The 20,634-nt window shown below is 42.2% G+C and overlaps 1 protein-coding gene across 3 annotated transcripts in view; it reads right to left on the reverse strand.

Annotated features, from left to right (window-relative positions):
* The window catches only part of ATP2A2 (ATPase sarcoplasmic/endoplasmic reticulum Ca2+ transporting 2), an 85,100-nt gene that overhangs the window by 24,713 nt on the left and 39,753 nt on the right, over nt 1-20,634 (reverse strand). Inside the window, exons 9-20 of one of the 3 annotated variants that reach the window (XR_005748103.1) lie at nt 19,142-19,230; nt 15,672-15,774; nt 8,978-9,109; nt 8,715-8,837; nt 8,368-8,586; nt 7,098-7,433; nt 6,675-6,895; nt 6,185-6,387; nt 5,244-5,329; nt 4,367-4,500; nt 2,288-2,405; nt 596-2,191 (exon numbers count right to left, since the gene is read on the reverse strand). Coding sequence is in view for 2 of the 3 variants with exons in the window: in XM_040346759.1 (XP_040202693.1) it covers nt 1,922-2,191; nt 2,288-2,405; nt 4,367-4,500; nt 5,244-5,329; nt 6,185-6,387; nt 6,675-6,895; nt 7,098-7,433; nt 8,368-8,586; nt 8,715-8,837; nt 8,978-9,109; nt 15,672-15,774; nt 19,142-19,230 (2,034 nt within the window). In the remaining variant the exon portion in view is untranslated. Of the gene's footprint in view, nt 1-485; nt 2,192-2,287; nt 2,406-4,366; nt 4,501-5,243; nt 5,330-6,184; nt 6,388-6,674; nt 6,896-7,097; nt 7,434-8,367; nt 8,587-8,714; nt 8,838-8,977; nt 9,110-15,671; nt 15,775-19,141; nt 19,231-20,634 lie in introns of those variants that run through there. The other 2 variants (XM_040346772.1, XM_040346759.1) reach the window with 2 other exon arrangements.

Consider the following 20,634-nt stretch of genomic DNA (forward strand, 5'->3'; position numbering starts at 1 on the left):
TACGGAGTTCTGTTATGTTCCATGATTTTGGTGCGCTTTCTGAAAGCGCACTGAAAGTCCCGCATGCAGGTCAAACCGCACCGTATTAGTGGGGCCCAACTAAAGAAAATACCAGACTTAATTAGTAAACCTTAACCGAAAGAAGATTTAATTATATATATTATATATATATATATATAAAAAAAAAATTGTACCTGCAAGTCTAAAACAATATACTGAAAATCTCTATGTTGTGAACAAGTGAGAATCTAAAATAACTGGCCCTAGAAAGTACCTCGTTATCAGTTTTAATTATTTGGTAAAAAGAAAGGCGAGGAAAAAAAAATAAAATAAAAAAAGTAGCCAAACACTGGCTTGCATGTTTAGAAGACCCTTAATAAAATTACTGTTGGATCCTGCAGAACTGCACATCTGGGTGTTTTGAGACAAAAGGCGATTGGCCTGTTAAGTGCATGTGTATGAAATGTTGAGGACAGACTCAAAGCAATGGGAAACTTAACCACTTTTATTCTTTAGCAACAATACAAACGGTTATTTCTGGAAATATTACATGAACTGGCTAGACGGAGTGTTTAAAAAGGCAATAAATACTCACTTTAGTTGATGAGTGTTGGAATGCATTTGGAAAAAAACACCACAATTAGGACGATTAATGATCTAAACTTTGGAGGCTGACGGGAATCAACCTGAAAACATGCTCTAACAGTTAAATGATGGTCATTAGTGTCACTTTCAAATAAAAATAGATCTATACAATATGTTCATTTGGTCATGTTCTATTTACAAGTTAAAAAAAATTAAATACACAAAGTTAAACTCCCCAACTCTGGTAATACAAGTTAACAGAATATCCTGCAATGATAATAGGTGGATGCTTGTGTGCGCCAACAAATGAAATAAGATCCAACTTTATCTTTGCAGTGCAAGTTATTTGATCACATTCACACAGTATGTTTTAATGCAGAAAAAAAAATAAAAAAAAAAAAAAGAGAGATAAGGAACTTAGGTGATAAAGCAGTTTTCAAGACAAGACATTGGTTTCTCTGTCTATTAAAATTGTTTTTATTTTTGTCTAGGATGAGAAGTATAGTCCATGATATGGGCAACACTGGCAAAATGAAAATGTCTTACAATAAAAAATACATTAGACATTTAAATAAATAAACTTAAAAATCTATGGGAGAAACTTTATTTGAACTAGATGGGTGTATAATGAGCTGCACAAGCAACAGGCATACCTCTTATGGAAAACAGTGTAAACAGACAAAAAAAATAAAATAAAAAAAAAGAGAGCCTAGAAAACAAAAAATACTGACTGAGGTAGCAGTTATCTGCTTTGTGCAGGAAAAAATGGCTTATGGCTATATAAAAAGCCCATTAAAGAAGACAGCATTAATGATATCAAACCAAATCCAAATGACCATGCAGAAAGACAGATCATGCTTTGTATTTTTAGACATTTAATCACTTTCCCTAAATCTGCTACTAATTTTCTGCAGATAATGTCCATTTAAATCAAATTAAAGTTCCTTTTCACTTCCTTATGTTTGGGTGTTTTTTTTTCCTTTTTTTTTTTTTAAACGAGAATGAATATTATGAAACAGAACACTGTACATGCTTTTTCCCCCCCATCTACAAAAAATATTTGCATAAAATAGTGTTAATTCTCTGTACATGAACACCAAGTGTGTATGTATAAAACAAAAAAACTAAAAGTGAGGCACCTCTTATCCAGCATTGAGTCAAGAGGTGTGTGTTTGGGGGGGAAGCAAAATAAGACCTAGTATGGGAAACAAAAACTTGCCTTCACCAGCATTACGTTTGTGTGAAATTTCAGCAGAAATAGACAGTTGCTTTAAACAATAAAAAAAAAAAAAATGAATAGGTTAAGTTAAACATTTCCATTCCATAAAAACGTCAGTCAAGACCAAAACATCTCAGTAATGTTAGTGTCGGTGCTGTAAAGCCATGTAACCAAAGGTAAGGTAATGAACACAAACGGCCAAGAAATTCCCTCAGTGCATGCTGAAAAAGTGCACGGTTTGGCGTCAGGCTTTTCACACTCTTTACCGGGTTCCAAGTAGTTACGGGCAATAAATTTAAGTGCCTCATCCAGAAGAATGACTGGTAATGAGATTTTCAGCACCATCAACCACTGAGTCAGGTTCAATGGAGTTATTTGGAAGATGAGCTATAGAAAATGGAGAACAAAATTAAAATAGTCAGTGAGAACATTTCTTCAATGTGCAAGATAAGCAAAAATGCTGCAAAAGGCAGGTATACTTACAGGTAATGGTTCAACATAAAGAATTAGGAAATGGAGGGACATGGATAAGCAAATCGAGCCCAGAAGCCACACGTTTTCCCATGGAGGCATTCTCAGAAGAGATTGGTTTTCAGACAAGCTGAGAAAAAATAAAAAAAATTGTAAGAAGTGATCTTAACACTGTTTATTGCACATCAAAATCATTCAAATACAGTAATAAAGCAAACGCACAAATACGAACGTGCTTAAAGAAAAATCTAACAATTATGTGGAAGTCAGAATAGTCCATAAATTGTTTTGAATATTAAACTTACTTTTGCAAGAAATATATACCTTATCAGAAGTACAAATTACATATAATGAAGGAATATATGTACTGCAATACAAGACCACAGGTCCTCTAGAATAACAGTGCTATGCAAGATATATTACAAGAATGCTGAAGCAGTTTTAAACACAAAAAGTAGTGAAAAGTCTTCAACATTACAAACCATGTCCACTTGAATGAGAATAGTTCTAGCTATAAACATATCAAATAGAGAACCTTTACAGATATTGATACAAGAAAATACATTTCCTCTGAAAATGGTTGAATGTCCTTGACACCTGTGCAAGCAGTTAGGCCCTCTACAGTATTAGTATTTTACAACACCAAAAAAGCTGGAACACTGTAAAATGTTGGGACAGGGCCATGTTTAATCAAGAAAATCAGTTGCTGGAGTTTTGGAAGAGGAATGTTGTCCAATTTTTTGTTGTATTTTTTGTTTCAAGATGTGCCAAATATTTTCAAATGGTGAAAAGGTCTGAACTGCAAGCAGGCCAGTTAAGCACCCAGACTCTTCCACTATGAAGCCATGCCGTCATAGATGCAGTTTAGCAATGTCCTGCTGAAGTATGCAAGGCCTTCCCTGAAAAAGACATCTGGATGGGAGCATATGCGGTCCTAAAACCTAGATAGGTCTTAGCATTGATGGCGCCTTTCCAGATTTGCAAGATGCCCACTCCATATGTACTGCCATACCATCAGAGATGAAAAGCCAGAAGGTCCTTTTTAGTCCGGTAATGCGGAGTCAATGGTTGCCAAAAACAACAATTTAGACTCGTCTTGCCCCAGAACAGTTTTCCACTTTGCAACAGACAATTTTAATTGAGCATAGATAATACGGCGCCATTTTTGGATCGTGTTTAGATATGGCCCCTTCTCTGCACGATAGAGATTCACCTTGCACTTTTGGATGGCAGGACGAACTGTGTTCACAAACAGTGATTTTTAAAAGTATTCCTGAGTTCAGAGAATAATGCCAGTTTTTAATATGGTGCCATCTGAGGCCACCCAAGATCATGGGCATCCAATATTGCGTTTCAGCCTTGTCCCTTGCACACAGATTTCTCCCGATTTTCTGAATCTTTTGATATTATGTACAGTATGCCTCTTGTCATAACTAGCATCTTTACTGACCTTACTGGGGTAGTGGACACCTTTTCATGCCTATTCCACAAGATAACAAGTAGACAAAAAATCCTCCCGCTCTTGAATGTGGTAATCATTAAAAAGGCATTAAGTTTCCTTCTACAAATCTGGACAACTGCCACCATAGACAGAGGGTGCACCAGGCTAGTGCAATATTAGAAAATGTATAATATACTCACACACAAACTCATGAGAACAGAACAGATCAAGATACTGAACGCCGAAGGCTCCGATGAAGAGAACAAGTTCCCCAAAACGTGTTAGCCTTCTGGACTTTCTCCTTGTGATGTTGAGATAATATGCAAGAACCCTGGAATTCAGTACATTGATCTATTCTGATGAGCTGGTACACACGTTGAGTATATTATACATTTTCTGATTTTAAAAGGACAATGTACTAGACTTCCTCTATGGTTGCAAGCCATCCCACATAAGCTTGTGCCCGATTGACTCATCACTAGGCTTGTAGCCTAGGACAAAGAAGGTAGGGGTTGCAAGCCTAAACAAATATGGACCTTCAGAAAGCTTGTCTTGTGCTGAAATTTCAGAGAGGTTTCGGAGGCACTGTCGGGATGCTGGCTGTAAATAAAATAGACCAGAGTTGACCATGGATGTTCAGTTACGTTTACCTGTTCAAGGCATTACACATTTCAATAGTGACAAGGACCGACAGCGCCATCGTCATTGGGTAAGGAGACTCAAAGACTTCACACTGAACGTTCTCATATTCTGGGTTGTCCTCTTTGCACTGAAGAAAATGGCTCTGGAAGGAAAAAGAACCTGAATTAGCAGACACAAATCGCTAGTCAAATTACTCAAAGGAGCCTGCATATATTTTTACAAAATATTTTTACAATAAAAAAAAAAAGCAGTGTTTAGAGAGGTGTGCAGATTGGAGCAAAATAAAATTAGTTGTCATGGGGGCACATTCAAGCAGAGGCCTACAGGTTTACAGACCAATAAGATAATGTGGCAGTAACGGCATACAGAAATTTCCAAAAGTGTGTGTGAGGGTTTCCTCCCACACCCCCAAAAACATCCTGGTAGGTTGATTTGTTCCTATATAAATTGGCCATAGGTATGTATAAATGGGAGTTAGGGTCCTTAGTTGAGAAACTGGTTACAGTATATTGCTGGATCCAAAAAAGATAAGGATCGAGACTGCATATACTTTAACTGTAAATCGCTAAAATGTCTGCTTTCATCTACCCTTTCTATGCAAGAATCGCCAATAATAAACTGACAGCAAGATAAACTTTCATCCAAGAAAAAGGTTCCTTCCTGCTTCAAACAATCAGTTTGACCACATTTCTACTGGTGTATGGCCAGCTTTAAGAATACAAAATCGTACCAAAATAGATAAAAAAAAAATATACCACAGGATTATGGAGGTATCACTTTACAAAAAGCATTCTTACAGATACTTGTTCAGTACTAAAAAGCATGGAATATCTACATGCAAAAGATTAAAATCTTCCTCCACTAAACTAAAATTATATTTAGTACCAGTTGATAGAAAGTGATTCTTGGTCCATCATCAGCAGCAATAAACCACCAGGAAGCAGCACCAACTGTAGCGGCACCAACATAACCTAAGTCCAAACAGAGAGGGGAACAAGCAAAAAAGGTATTTGTTAAGTCACTATACATTGCAACATTTGAAGACAGCCCATAGAGTAAATCCCAAAAAAGGATTTAACATGTGAAAATTTGTTTTTTAGAGTATAAATACATATGTACAAAGGAAATGGGTTTAGTGATATTTGCTCGTTATTTAAGTAGGCTTTCCTTTATGCTGTTTATGGGCAAGGGCTAATTGAAGAATTAAAAAATAAAAATAAAAATCAATGCAGTCTCCAATTGGGACAAAAAGTTAGAATTCACAGGTAGACAAAGATCATAGCATCTTTTCCTACACTAAGCCATCAGCGACCTTTTACTCACTCATTGGCAAAAATAGAGATACTTTTAATTGAAAAAATTGTAATTTGATAAATGTTTACAAAGGTTCCAATTTATCCAAGTCATAGCCAGCTGCCCACAGTTAAAACACTGGCACTGGACACCTGAAAACAAACTGTGGGTGAGGACGGTGCTAAATCTTTGGACAGGCAAGTGCATGTTTGTTGAGTTCTCAGCTACAGTTTTTGGCACATCAGACTGAAGTTCCTCTTTAAGCGGCTTGAACAAGCGACAAAACTTCCTCAACATTACAGAGCAAGTCTAGCTGAATGCGATAGACAACTACTAGAAATGTGATTTGATAATACAAACAGACTATTGACTTTGTTCAATAATATTCAAAATTAATTTGTGAAAAAATACATCTTGTAAAAACAAAACAAAAATGGCAAGAGGCGGATAAGCCTCGACACAGAACAGTTAAGCCAAAAAAGTCTAAAAATACACAAATGCCATATACACCCCGAAGTAAAGAAAACACTCACATCCAATAGTAAGATACCGGAAGAAGAGCCAACCACTTATGAGTGGTTCCTTAGGATTACGGGGTGGCTTGTTCATGATGTCCAGATCTGGTGGATTGAAACCCAGTGCAGTTGCAGGAAGACCATCAGTCACCAAGTTAACCCACAGCAGCTGGACAGGAATTAATGCCTCAGGAAATCCAAGGGCAGCTGTCAGGAAAATGCTACATGGGATACAAAAGCATATAGTAAAATATCCGCTATTAAAACTTAAAAAACATATTACTTTCTCCCAAAACACATTACCAAAAAAAGTCTAGACAGTGGTTGGGTACATTTGAGTTTTTAAACCTGCCCTGAATGTGAACTGCAAGACCGATATCTATATCAATCTGGAGAGCTACAGATAAAGAGCTGGGTGAATATAAAAAAAGACAGTGTTTCAGGAAACAACTCAAATAAACCCATGCAAACCGTGGCAACAAAAACAGCAGTGTCGACTGATACATACCAAACCACTTCTCCGACATTTGAAGAGATGAGGTAACGAATGAACTGCTTCATGTTGTTGTAGATGGCTCGCCCTTCCTCAACAGCAGCCACAATGGTGGAGAAGTTATCATCAGCCAGCACCATTTCTGAAGCAGTTTTGGCCACTGCAGTCCCAGATCCCATAGCTATTCCAATCTCTGCTTTCTTCAAGGCAGGGGCATCATTGACACCATCTCCAGTCTAAAACCAAAAACAGTCAATGTATTTGAGGTTACAGATTTTGGTGAAACAGAATGCGATTTGGGAATCTTTATTAGACAACTGAAACACATCTTAAACACTTCATATCAGAACACTTACTAATATTCCACAGCAATAATAGAATCATGAAAAAGGATTTATGACCCTATAAAATAGTAGTTTCTAATCTTCATTTACTTACCATGGCTGTGATCTCATCAAATGACTGCAGAAACTCAACAATTTTGGACTTGTGTGAAGGTTCTACACGAGCAAAGCAGCGTGCATTCATGCAAGCGTCCCTTTGTGCAGCAAGAGACAACTCATCAAACTCGCGACCTGTGAAAGCCTTCTCAGAAACATCCTCATCTTCACGGAAGATACCAACACGTCGACAAATTGCAATTGCTGTGCCTTTGTTATCACCAGTAATCATAATTACGCGTATTCCAGCCTGTCGACACATTTTCACTGATGCAGCAACTTCGGTTCTGGGTGGGTCCAGCATTCCAACACAGCCAACAAAAGTCAGATTGGTCTGAAGGTGGAAGTACATTAAAAAGACAATTAACTTCAACCAGAGCATTGTGAAGAGGCGGGGCAATAACATCACTTTACCTTCCCACCAGCATTCTCCCTTTCCCCAAATGCCCCTTACATTTACTCCGATATCCCTATCCTGATAGCACATACTCTTAACACTTGATTACAAGACAATACCTTCTAGAACCAGCTCATATTACCCCACAATAATACTTCTAAGGTAATTGGATCCTTCCAACTATATGACAATTTTTGCACAGGAAAAACTACCCACGCAAACATCAGATTTTGGTATGGATCTCAAAATGTTAATACAATCATTGGTATAACACTACATAAGTTTTACTTCTTGCAGCATGATTTGAACAGATCACTCCCTAAATACTTACCTGAGCCTGATCTCCAGCACTGTGCCAGAGAGCAGAGACTCTTCATCCTCTCTTTCCCCTCTCTGGACATGAAGGCAGCGGTGGGAACCATTGGCTCCTGCTGCTGTCCATAACAGCCCGTAAAAAGAGAGCAAGGGTGGATGAAAGCCATGCTCTGAGGACAAACAGCACACTGCTCAGGGCCGAGCCTGCACGAGTAGCTTGCCATGTGGGCACTTGGCAGGGGGGCGGTGGAGCCAGTAGAATCTGTGAGGGACCACAGAAGCGGAAGATCAGGGCTGCTCTGTGCAAAAGTATTGCACTGAGCAGGCAAGTATGCGATGCTCATTAAATCATTTATTTTTACAATCACTTTAAAATACCAGTGTATACATTTTTTATACCGCAAAATAAATATGAAACAGAAATAGTGAGGGGGGGTGTCGACCAATTATCTGAGCGTTTATTATAAAAATTGCATAAATACCTATGTTTGTTTTGGGAAGCCATTATTTTTCAAGCACTTCATAAAAAATAAGAAGCATGCATTTAATACTTTACCTCATAATTAATGAAATTGGACGATTCCACAAGATTCATATCTTCTTTCCGTATGGGGTTATCATGAGTTGCCAGAGCCAAGCAGCGCAGAGTGTCTCGGCCTGAACCCCACTCTCTGATCACACTCGTAATCTTCTGTTTAATGCCAGGTGTTAATTGTACTTTTGTGCTTCCAACACGGATATGAGTACAACGATCTATTAAACCCTCAGGAGCCCCCTACAAAAAAAAAAAAAAAAATAATAATTAAGTATTAACAGTATACCAAGCATTAAAAAAAATAAAAAAAAATATTGCAGCAAATAGAAATATGGTAAATATCATTTATTGTATGAAAGGAGATTTACCTTGACAAACATTTTGTTAAGGTTAGTGCGACTTGGTTTGTTTGGCGTACAGTAAACAGACATAGATTTCCTATCTCTTGAGAACTCCAATGTAAATTCCTTCTTCATCAGTTGTTTAATAACCTATAAACAAACAGGTTAGTTGTAGAAGCAAAATGAGACACTAACCACAAGTAACCGTAACCTTTTGTTACGGGGCTCTGTGATTTGCAGTTATAACCCTATAAAAGAACCAAACACACACACACACACACACGACTAACCGAGTTGCAAGCATTGGCACGCTCTATTCTTGAGAGTCCCTTTAGATCTGTGTCAAATACATTCATTTTTTCAACTAGGCAGGTAAGAGCAGTCTCTGTAGCTTCTCCAACTTTCTCATAAACACCCTTTGCCTAAATTTAATAGAAAACAAATGACGATAATTTGTTATATATACACAAAATAGATGTAAAAACAAAATTGCAGCATTCTTAAAAAAAATTAAAAAATAAACGGTCAGGCATATCCGAAACTCACAATATTGACACTTACACGGATATCCTTTTAAATCAATTGGCATTTAGTAAGGAAAGCATGTCATTAAAATGTTGCGATAGTAAGGTCGGCCATAAATCGATCAAATCTCGGTCAGTTCAGCAGTGATCAGCAAAGATTCAATTCATCTATGGGCAGGTTTGCTGTACAGAAGTCGATCCAACAATCTAGCCTGTCGGACTTTTGCATGCGATTACTGCCGGTGGCTATAGCCGCCAGAACATAGAATAGCGGGGAAGGCTCCCCACTGGCAGAAAACAATAGTGTTGTAGGTTTTCTTTGTTGCAGGAAAGAAAAAGCAAGTTAGTCTTACCGGTAACTTGTTTTCCAGAAGTCTTTCAGGACAGCACCTCGAGATATTGGCTCCTCCCTCTCCACAGGAAACACCTTCAATCCAAGATCTTTAAAGGGAGGCTCCTCCCAGCACACATCAGTTGTTACCGAGAAACCTCCGGCCCCGGCTGGAACACATAGGTTAGTCACAGCGTGGCACATTAATAATTACATATATACGGGCGGGATGCTGCTGTCCTGAAAGACTTCTGGAAAACAAGTTACCGGTAAGACTAACTTGCTTTTTCCCAGGGCGTCTTTCAGGACAGCACCTCGAGAGGATACCAGAGACTTACCACCCTAGGGCGGGACAACAGCTTGTAGGACCTTTCTGCCAAATGCTTGATCCTTGGCAGAAATAAGGTCCAACCTATAATGCCGTACAAAGGTGTTAAAACTTGACCACGTCGCCGCCTTGCATATTTGGTCCGGGGTGGCACCAGCTCTCTCAGCCCATGAGGTTGCAAGCGCACGTGTAGAATGAGCACAAATCCCTTCTGGCGGCACTAACTCTGAATGCAAATAAGCCTCCCTGATAGCTAATTTTAACCATCTGGCTATGGTGCCCCTTGAGGCCGGGTGGCCTTTTCTTTTGCCCCCAAATAAAATAAATAACGATTCTGAACATCTGAAAGGCTCTGTTATTTTGAGATAGCAGAGCCCTTCTCACATCCAACATGTGAAAAAAAGATTCTTTCTCCCCCACGGGGTTGGAACAAAAAGTGGGTAGCACAATCTCCTGAGAGCGATTGCTCGCTGAGGCTACCTTAGGTAAGAATTTTGGGTCTGTTCTAAGCACAACCCTATCAGAAAATAATGAAAAATACGGTTCCCTTACTGACAGGGCCTGTAGTTCGCTAACCCTGCGAGCTGAGGTTATCGCGACCAGAAAAAGAACCTTCAAGGTAGCATCCCTAAGAGACGCATCACTCAAAGGCTCAAAAGGCTTCACTGCTAAAGCCTTTAAAACCACCGATAGGTCCCACTTAGGGAAGCCCTTGACCCGTGGCGGCCTAGCCCTAGTGAGGGCTCTAAAAAATCTGGCTACCAACGGCTCTGAGGCTATGGATCTTTCCAAGAAAACTGCTAAGGCGGACACCTGCACTTTTAGGGTGCTGACCGCTAATCCTTTGTCCGCTCCATCTTGAAGGAACTCTAGGATGGCAATAAGACTGCTCGGCTCCCTGGCTGAAGCATTACACCAGGACGTATATACTCTCCAAACTTTAGCATAGATGGCTCTCGTGACTTTCTTCCTGCTATTTAACAGGGTAGAGATCAGCCGATCTGAAAAACCTTTATCTTTTAAGATCTTCCTTTCAGAAACCAAGCTGCAAGGGAGAGTCTGGATACGTCCGGGTGGAATACTGGACCCTGCCTCAGAAGATCTGACCTGAGAGGAAGATGCCAACATGGTTCCGTTGCCATCCCTAGGATTGCTGAGAACCATGCTCTCTTGGGCCAGTAAGGAGCGATCAAAATGACTGGGACCCCTTCCTTCTGAATCTTTCTTAAGACTAGCGGGAGAATCTGGAAAGGGGGGAAAGCAAAGCAAAGGCGAAATCTCCATGGATGCGCCAGAGCATCTATCCCCAGGGACCCGACCCGCCTGTCCAGGGAAAAAAACCGAGGTACCTGGGCATTCTCTCTCGAGGCAAACAGGTCCACCTCCGGTTGACCCCACCTGTTGGAGATTTCTAGAAAGACTTCTGGACTCAATGACCACTCCGCCTCCCGAACCTGATGTCTGCTCAGAAAGTCTGCCACCACGTTCAGTGATCCCCTCAGGTGCACCGCTGAGAGGGATAGTAAGTTCTTTTCTGCCCACTGTAAGGTGCTTTCGGCCAACAACAGCAGGGGCTTGCTTCTGGTGCCCCCCTGTCTGTTTACATACGCTACAGCCGTAACATTGTCTGTCAACACCTGAACATGGTGGCCTACTAGATCTGGGGCAAACCTCTGTAGAGCTAATGAGATCGCTCTTAACTCTCTCCAATTTGAGGACCGAACCGACTCCTCTTTTGACCAGCAGCCCTGAATGAAATCCTTCTCTAAGTGGGCTCCCCATCCCCACGCACTGGCATCTGTTGTTAACCTTTTTTCCACCGGGAAAGACCACAACAGACCCTTCGAGAGGACCTGCTGGTTCTTCCACCAATAAAGGGATCTTTTTACCCGGGATGGAATCTTTACAAGATTGTCCAGGGAGCTGAGACTGTGATCCCAAGATCTTAGAAGAAAACTCTGTAAGCAACGGACATGCAGTCTCGCCCACTGTACTGCCGGCATGGTCGAGGTTAACACCCCTAAAGCCGACATTACCTGTCTTATAGTTATGGGCTGGTTGGACTGGAGCCGAGAAATGGTCTCCTGGACCTTGACTTTCTTTTCTAGGGGTAGAAACATTTTCTGGCTCAAAGAGTTCACCTGATAGCCCAGGAAGATAATTTCTTGAGTGGGTACTAGAGATGATTTCTGAAGATTCAGAATCCATCCCAGAGATTCTAAGTGACTCTGAGCTTTGGACAAATCCATCAGTAGTTTTTCCCTTGACGGGGCAAAAATCAATAGGTCGTCTAAATACGGGATTACCGCCACCCCCTGTAAACGAAGCGGGGCCAAGGCCTCTGCCATCACCTTGGAAAATATCCGTGGTGAGGATGAGAGCCCGAAGGGGAGAGCCCTGTACTGTAGGTGTTGGACCACCCCTCCTCTCCTTACCGCTAGTCTGAGGTATCTCTGGGATTGCGGAGCGATTGGGATGTGCAGGTAGGCATCCCTTAAATCTATTGACGCCATGAAGCAACCTGTCGTCAATAGATTCCTTACCGAAAAAATAGAGTCCATTTTGAACCTCCTGTACTTGACTGATTTGTTCAAGGGTTTTAAGTTTAAGATCATCCTGAATTTTCCCGTGGGTTTCCTCACTAGAAACACATGGGAGTAAAACCCCAACCCTTGTTCTGCCTGAGGCACCTGCACTATTACTCCCTGCTGAATCAGCTCTTTTAAAGAGGATTTCATGGCCAGGGATTTTAGTGGATCTTTTGGGAGGTTTGTTACCCGGAAACTTTGTGGTGGGGTCTCCGAAAATTCTATCTCGTACCCCCGGGACAAGGTGTTCAGAATGTAACCATTGGTGGTTATCTCTGACCATTGCGGAAGAAATTTCTGCAATCTTCCGCCGACCCGGGTCACCGAGTCATTGAGACTTCTGGGGCTGCGCAGGAGGATTGAAAAGGATTCCTTTTTTCTCCTTGCCCTTTTGGGCCGCCCAACCTCTCCTATCCCCCTGGGGTTTGTTGTTTTTGTCTTGCCCTCTTTGCTGACGAAAAAACCGTCTGGGAGGTTGCCTCTTTCTCTTGACGGGGAAAGATCTTTTCTTATCCGCGGTCCTATCCAAGATGCTATCCAACTCAGGACCAAACAAGAGGTCTCCTGAAAACGGAATGCCGCACAACTTATTCTTTGATGCCGCATCCCCTGGCCAGGTTTTTAGCCATAACGCTCTCCTGGCGGAATTTGCCAGAGCCGCGGACCTAGCTGACATCTTTATAGCCTCTGCTGAAGCATCTGCAATGTAGGCTACAGCTGTGGTTAAGGTAGAAAAAGAATCCAGAATCTCTTCTTTCGATGAATCAGCTGAAATATGAGCTTTCAACTGGTTCATCCAGAACTCCAGATTCCGGGCCACACATGTAGTAGCCATGGCAGGCTTTAGACCATTCATGGTTGATTGCCATGCCCTCTTTAAGAGTAGATCCATACGCTTATCCATGGGGTCCTTAAGGACCCCCATGTCTTCAAAGGCCAAGTCTGTTGACCTGGATACCTGCGAAAAAGCCGCATCTAGTCTAGGAACTTTGTTCCAGACTGCTGCTGAATCTTCCTCAAAAGGAAAGCGCCTCTTATGAGATTTAGGAAAAAAGGGCTTCTTTTCTGGATCCTGCCATTCTCTAACTATGGCCTCAGAAATTACTGCATGAACCGGAATGACCCGCCCTTTAGGTTCACCTAGACCCGCATACATGCGGTCATGTAAGGTTAAATCTCTTTTTTCCTCAGTCAGGCCCAAAGTAACCTGTATGGCCTTGATTAAGCCTTCCACTTCCTCCAGGGATAATTTAAACTTTGAGGGTTGTCCTATCACCTCCCCCTCTGACTCCTCTGAGTCCTCGCTACCGTGTTGGTCCCCGGGACCTGAATCCTCAACCATAACAAGTTCAGGTACAATCCCTGACTCCTGCGAAGATTGGGAAGTGGATGCTTGAGGGGTGGAAGGCGCAACTAATGAATCACGCATAGATTGGAACGTGCTCAATAGTTCTTTTTTCGCTGAGGAGATCAGATCATCCCGCATGGCGGCTGATTCTTCCTGAATTAAAACATCAATGCAAGCTTTACACAGTACTTTCTTCCAGCTATCGCTCATCTTTGATCTACATGATGGGCATTTTCTTCTAGTGTCGGATTTAGCCTGAAAAAAAGCACAGAAGAAAGTAGGGGGACCCTAGTGAGAACCCTGTTCCCATATGTGGTCCCCTAGCAAAGGTGCACTAGTAAAAGACAGCAGCCAAACTAGTGCCCAGACAGGCCCCCCAAAGCCACTGGGGGGGGGGAGAAAAAAAGTTGAGACCGACCCTCCACCTTAAGAAAAAACTTTAGGGCAGAAAAAATCAAAAGGAAGGACACTCACTGTGCTGCTTCCTGCTGAGGTCTTGCTGGTGCTTGTGCCTGTCCCCACCGCTGGATTCTCTGCCGTTTCCATCTCAGAACGCCAGCGCTTCACCCTGTGGCTTGTTACCCCTTCGCCGGAGACCAAAAGCGCCGTTGCGCCGGACCGGAAGAAGGAAATCAGCACCAGCTCCCGCCCCGCCCCTTCCTCTAGCCGAAAGCGCCGGAAATGACGCATCACACCAGCGACCGCGCTGTATGAAAAATAATGGCGCGAATCGCGCGCGCGGCCGCCGGACGCCCTCCCAGCTTTTCGTTGGCTCCACTGAGCACGCTACCGTGGAAGGGGGAGCCCGGCTACTAACCGCCACCGAACGGGTAGCGCGGGGAGCGGACGTCTCACAGGCAGATGCCTGACAGGTAAGAGGGAAGCGGTCCCACAGGACCACAAAAAAATATTTACTCCCCTCTGGAAGGTGTTCCCTCCGGGTCGGAGGAAACACAAAAACTGATGTGTGCTGGGAGGAGCCTCCCTTTAAAGATCTTGGATTGAAGGTGTTTCCTGTGGAGAGGGAGGAGCCAATATCTCGAGGTGCTGTCCTGAAAGACGCCCTGGGAAAATTGCATTCCTTTTTGGTTGCCTAAAGTCCTGTACACACGGGCCGAACGTCGGTAGACATCGGCTGGTTAAAATAAAAAAGCCAACATTTGGCCTGTGTGTATGTCAGAGGTGCATGCTGGAAAATAAGTGAGCGGTCAGTTATTTTTCATGCAACCCGTTGTGCGTGTGTACCCAGCTTAAAGCGGTTGTAAACCCGCATTTTTTTTTTACACCTGAAAAGTAAAAGCCATAATGAGCTAGTATGCACTGCATAGTAGCTCATTATGAAATACTTACCTTAAAACGAGGTGTAGGGAACTTACCTGGTCCACGCCGAGCGAGATGTCATCTTGCTCCGGCGTGTCTTCCGGGTATCACCGCTCCAGCGCTGTGATTGGCTATACCGGCGATGTCGTCACTCCCGGGCATGCGCGCGGGAGATTTCATTACGGCAAGGGCAGGCGGTGGCCGGTCCTTTAGCCGAGGATCCCCCCTGCGCATGCACCGCTGCAATCAGCGGCGCATTGCGAGGGGAATATCTCCTAAACCGTTCAGGTTTAGGAGATATTCTTTATACCTACAGGTAAGCCTTATTATAGGCTTACCTGTAGGTAAAAGTCAAAAAGTGGGGTTTACAACCACTTTAAGTAAAGAACCGCTGGCTGCATTACAGGAGGGCAAAAACTGCATTTTATCTTTGTTTTATTTGAAATCAACAATGCAGCAGTTGCAAATTATGTAATACTTTGCATTGACTCAAAATGTGCATGCATACACACAACTCTAAAAAAGGTATATAATATCATACAAACCTCATTGAAGTCCAAAGATGAATCGTTACAAAGGGCACAGATGGTGGCAAGCTCTATTAGACCGTCATACTGGTGACATTTCACTAGTTTGTCATCTTTCAGCCTATTAACAAGGAAAAAATATTAACAAAAACACAAAGTTCTCCATATTACCAACTGCATGAATGTCAAAAAAAAAGTTATTTTGCTAAAATTTTATTTCTGGGTAGCTCTACACAAGGCTTTGCGTTTACATATTAAACAGTGCATGAGATACTGTTAAACACACAGAAGGCAAGGCAAACACACAGAGCTAGTAAAAAGACAATTATGGCTGAATCACCCACAGGCATTATTTACCAAAATCTCTAGTAACCAACAGCAACAAGTATGCTGAAAACTGTTTAATCTACTTTTCTCTGGATTATCAGACAGTTCTCATTTCAGACACATTGACATAGGACATGATAAAGTGTAGATAAAGGGAATATCAGGATCTAACCAAGCTTAAAGTGGACGTAAACCTGATTCATGAAATTTGAGCTGCGCACATATCTGCAGTATTTTGTTTTCTCTCTTCAAAAAGCCAAGTCTTGTAGCGCTCTCCTGACCCATTCCTCTGTTCTCAGACACATCAGATAAAAACAGCCTGAAATTTCTGTCAGGGGAGGTTGCTGAAATAGATTAGCAGGCAGCTGGCCCTATTACAAAACACCTCAGATAGTACCTGCCTATGAGGAGAGGGGGTGTGTGCGTGCACGCCTTTCCTCCAATCAGCAATTTTAACTACCTTGGCTGTATGTCCAGACATCACACTCCGTTTTAAACAGGAAGAGAATATCTCCTAACACAAGCTGAATATTATAAACAGTATATAAATGTGAAGACGGCAGATATGGATGTAAAACCCATGCAGGGAGATTTGGTTCATCCCTGTGTATCATCTGAGGCTGTTCACTTCACTGGGTGTATGGGGGGGGGGGGGGGGGGGGGGGGGGTTTACAAAGCAGCTCCTAACTTCTATTCTAGTGATCTGGCCTGTAACCCACCTCCTGCATTAGAGTACCTCCATTCTGGATGAAGGAGCACAGGGACAGCTTTGGACAGCAGCACGGTCAGTCTGTGGGGTGGGGTGTTTGATGGACTAATTAGATTTAGCTACACTAACAAGTTGAAGTCAAACTAACACTTTATAAGCAGTTAAAGCAACATTACGTTTTTAACCAGCCAAGAGCACCCCCGTCAGCTGTAAATGGTTTGTCTAAACACTCTAACTGCTACATCTGTAAAAGCGTGTGCTTTAACCTCTTTACCACCGGGCTTGTTTTTCAGACTCAGTGTTTACGAGACAAACAGTTTTTTCTGCTAGAAAATTACTTAAAACCCCCAAACATTATATATTTTTTTTCTAACACCCTAGAGAATAAAATGGCGGTCATTCCAATACTTTTTGTCACACCGTATTTGCGCAGCGGTCTTACAAGCGCACTTTTTTTGGAAAAAATTCACTTTTTTGAATTAAAAAATAAAATAAATTTGGCCCAATTTTTTTATATATTGTGAAAGATAATGTTACGCCGAGTAAAATGATGCCCAACATGTCACGCTTAAAAATTGCGCACGCTCGTGGCATGGCGTCAAACTTTTACCCTTAAAAATCTCGATAGGCGATGTTTAAAAAATTCTAGAGATTGCATTTTTTGAGCTACAGAGTAGGTCTAGGGCTATAATTATTGCTCTCGCTCTAACGATCGCGGCTATACCTCACTTGTGTGATTTGAACGCCGTTTTCATATGCGGGCGCTACTCGCGTATGCGTTCGCTTCTGCGCGCGAGCTCGTCGGGACGGGGCGCTTTAAAAAAAAAATGTTTTTGTTTTCTTATTTATTATTTTTTACACTGAAAAAAGAAAAAAAAATAATAATTTGATCACTTTTATTCCTATTACAAGGAATGTAAACATCCCTTGTAATAGAAAAAAGCATGACAGGTCCTCTTAAATATGAGATCTGGGGTCAAAAAGACCTCAGATCTCATATTTGGGCTTAAATGAAAAAAAAATAAAAAAAGTAATTTTTTCAAATGACCAAAAAAAAAAAAAATTTGTCTCTTTAAAGCGGTGGTTCACCCTCCTTAACATCATTATAGCATTACATTCGGCATCGTAGCGCGAGCTACGGTATGCCGGTCTTAAATTTTTAATCCCCGTACTCACTGTGCTATCGATCATTGAAGAATCCGACTCCCGCGGGGAATGGGCGTGCCTATGGAGAGGGAGGATGATTGACGGCCGGCTCTGGCACGTCACGCTCCCCGAAGACAGCCGGAGTAGGTCTCGGCTCTTCACGGCGCCTGCGCACAGGCTATGCGCAGGCGCCGTGAAGAGCCAAGCCTATTTCGGCTATTTCCGGAGAAGCGTGACGTGCCAGGGCCGGCCCTCAATCACCTTCTCTCACCATAGGAACGCCCATTCCCCGGAATCTTCAATGAGCCATAGCACAGTGAGTACGGGGATAAAAAAATTTAAGACCGGCATACTGTAGCTCGCACTACGATGCCGAATGTAATGGTAGAATAAAATTTTTTTTTTTTTTTTTAATAGGGTGAACCCCCGCTTTAAGAGGCTGGGCGGGACTGACGTTTTGACGTCACTTCCGCCCAGCAGAGCTATGAGGACGGGCGAAGGAGATTTTTCCTTGAGTCTCGTCCCCGCTCACCAGCCGACAGCACCCGATCGCCTCGCGCACCCTAAAGATCGATACCTCGGTTGTGGCAGCAGCTGCTGCCGTTACCGAGATATCAATCTTTAAAAACAGGACGTACATCGTCGTGCGCAGGTCTGGAAGTGGTTAAGACGCTGGGCGGGACTGACATTTTGACGTCACGTCCGCCCAGCAGAGTTATGGGGACGGGTGAAGGAAATTTCCTTCACTCGCAACCCCAGTCACTTGCCGAACAGTCCAGATCGCTTCCGCCTCTACCGACGGCTCCGGTAAGCGGCGGAGGGTGCGGGAGAGCGGCAGGAGGCCCCTCTCCCGCCACCGATAACGGCAATCTCGCGGCGAATCCAATGCGGAGACCGCCGTTATCGTGTACACCACCGCCCACTGAAAAGATGGATACCTCGGTTGTGACAGCAGCTGCTGCCGTTACCGAGATATCCATCTTTAAAAACAGGATGTCTTTTGGACATGGGGCGGTGGTCAAGAGGTTAAAAAAAAAAAAAACAGACTTGCTGGCCAGATCACAGGTGAAAATAAGGAAAACCAATGCAGCCATCACATCCAAGAACAGGTAAGCACAGCCATCACATCCAAGAACAGGTAAGCTGCAATATAATAATTTCTTTTGCATTTATTACCACTTTAATGAGTAACCCGCCACCACAGCTGCTCTTAAAATAGCAAAGAAATAAACTATTTTCAGGTATAAGTAGGCAAACAATGAATTTGAAAGTAAAAAAAAAAAAGATCTAAAAAAAATGGACTTACACTTCTCCCATGGGAGCATAAGTGGAGCCTGTTACAGAAAACTCATTCAGGAAGCAATTATCACCTTCAACTCTATCAACAACAAACATCTGTAGGAAGGAAAAAAAAATGCATCAGTTGATTCAACGTTTAAGAATAAATGTACTTATCATATTTAGTTCCAAAATTTAACTTCAGTGTGTCTTAAAAAATGCTGCTGCTTGAGAAATGCCAATGACTGGATGAAACAATACCCATGACATCACATACATACACAGAACACCTTTCACATACAAAGTGTACAAGTTTTGAAATAAAATTAGACATTCTGATTTAATATAAGCTCCGATACAACCACATAGCCTTAAAAAGGTGGAAATCATTTTCCCCAGCATACGATGAAAAAAAAAAAAAAAATATATATGATAAAAAAAAAAAAAAAAACACACTATATGAACAGCTGAAATACACAGGTTAACTGCTAAACAAAAAAAAAAAAAAAAAAAAAAAAGAAGGTTCACCTTTTATAAAACAAAAACGCAAATCTTTTTGCAGGTACATTGTTTTGTAATTTATTTATACTTTTTTGAACCTGTAAAGCACATCCCCATGATCAGATCATGAGTGCAATCTCCGGCTCCTGCAGCCTGTCAGTGAAGCCGCCTGCCTGTCCCTCCTATGGGCAAGCAGTTACTGAATGACAGGAAACATCAATGAACTACCTTTAGTGCTCATCAGTGCCCAGGTAGTTCACTGAGGACTAAAAGCCACCAGCCGCAATGGCCGACAGTAGTTGCACTTCTCCCATTCACAGAATTCTGTCAATGAATGATGCTGCCATGTGGGTGGATTTTTTTTTTACAGCAAGTGCAGGAAGTAAATACATGGCCCCCGTCACAACAGGGACTAGGGGGTGCTGGGGCTACTCATTTAGTAACAGGTTACATCCTGGACATGGGTGTAAGGCCCATGTACACGGCTGCTGCTAAACAGACGTTCAGAGGCAGTTGGACACTTTTTTCAACTGCCCCTGAACTCAATGTCATCTTATGTGTACATGTACACAGGTTCATTTACTGTCTTTTCTAAGCAAGTTGCGTTTTTATTTTTTGCCTTCATTTTTTTTTTACGTTTCCAAATGCAACCGCGGCATGCAAATGCGGCAAAACTGACGTTTTAAACGTGGGTTACTATGTGTCAAGTTAAATCGTTCAGAAGCCAAACTTCGGCGTCTGAACTCATTTTATATATTTTTTTTTTTTTAAGGCAAAAAAAAAAAAACGCAACTGGCTTAAAAACGGCAGTAAATTAACCTGTGTACATGTACACATAAGATAACATGGAGTTGAAAAAAAAGTGTCCAACTGCCTCTGAACGTCTGTTTAGCAGCAGCCGTGTACATGGGCCTTAGACCCATGTCCAGGATGTAACCTGTTACTAAATGAGTAGCCCCAGCACCCCCTAGTCCCTGTTGTGACGGGGGGCCATGTATTTTCTTCCTGCACTTACTGTTT

Source organism: Rana temporaria, chromosome 1 (genome assembly GCF_905171775.1).
Source record: "Rana temporaria chromosome 1, aRanTem1.1, whole genome shotgun sequence".
Classification (NCBI taxonomy): domain Eukaryota; kingdom Metazoa; phylum Chordata; class Amphibia; order Anura; family Ranidae; genus Rana; species Rana temporaria.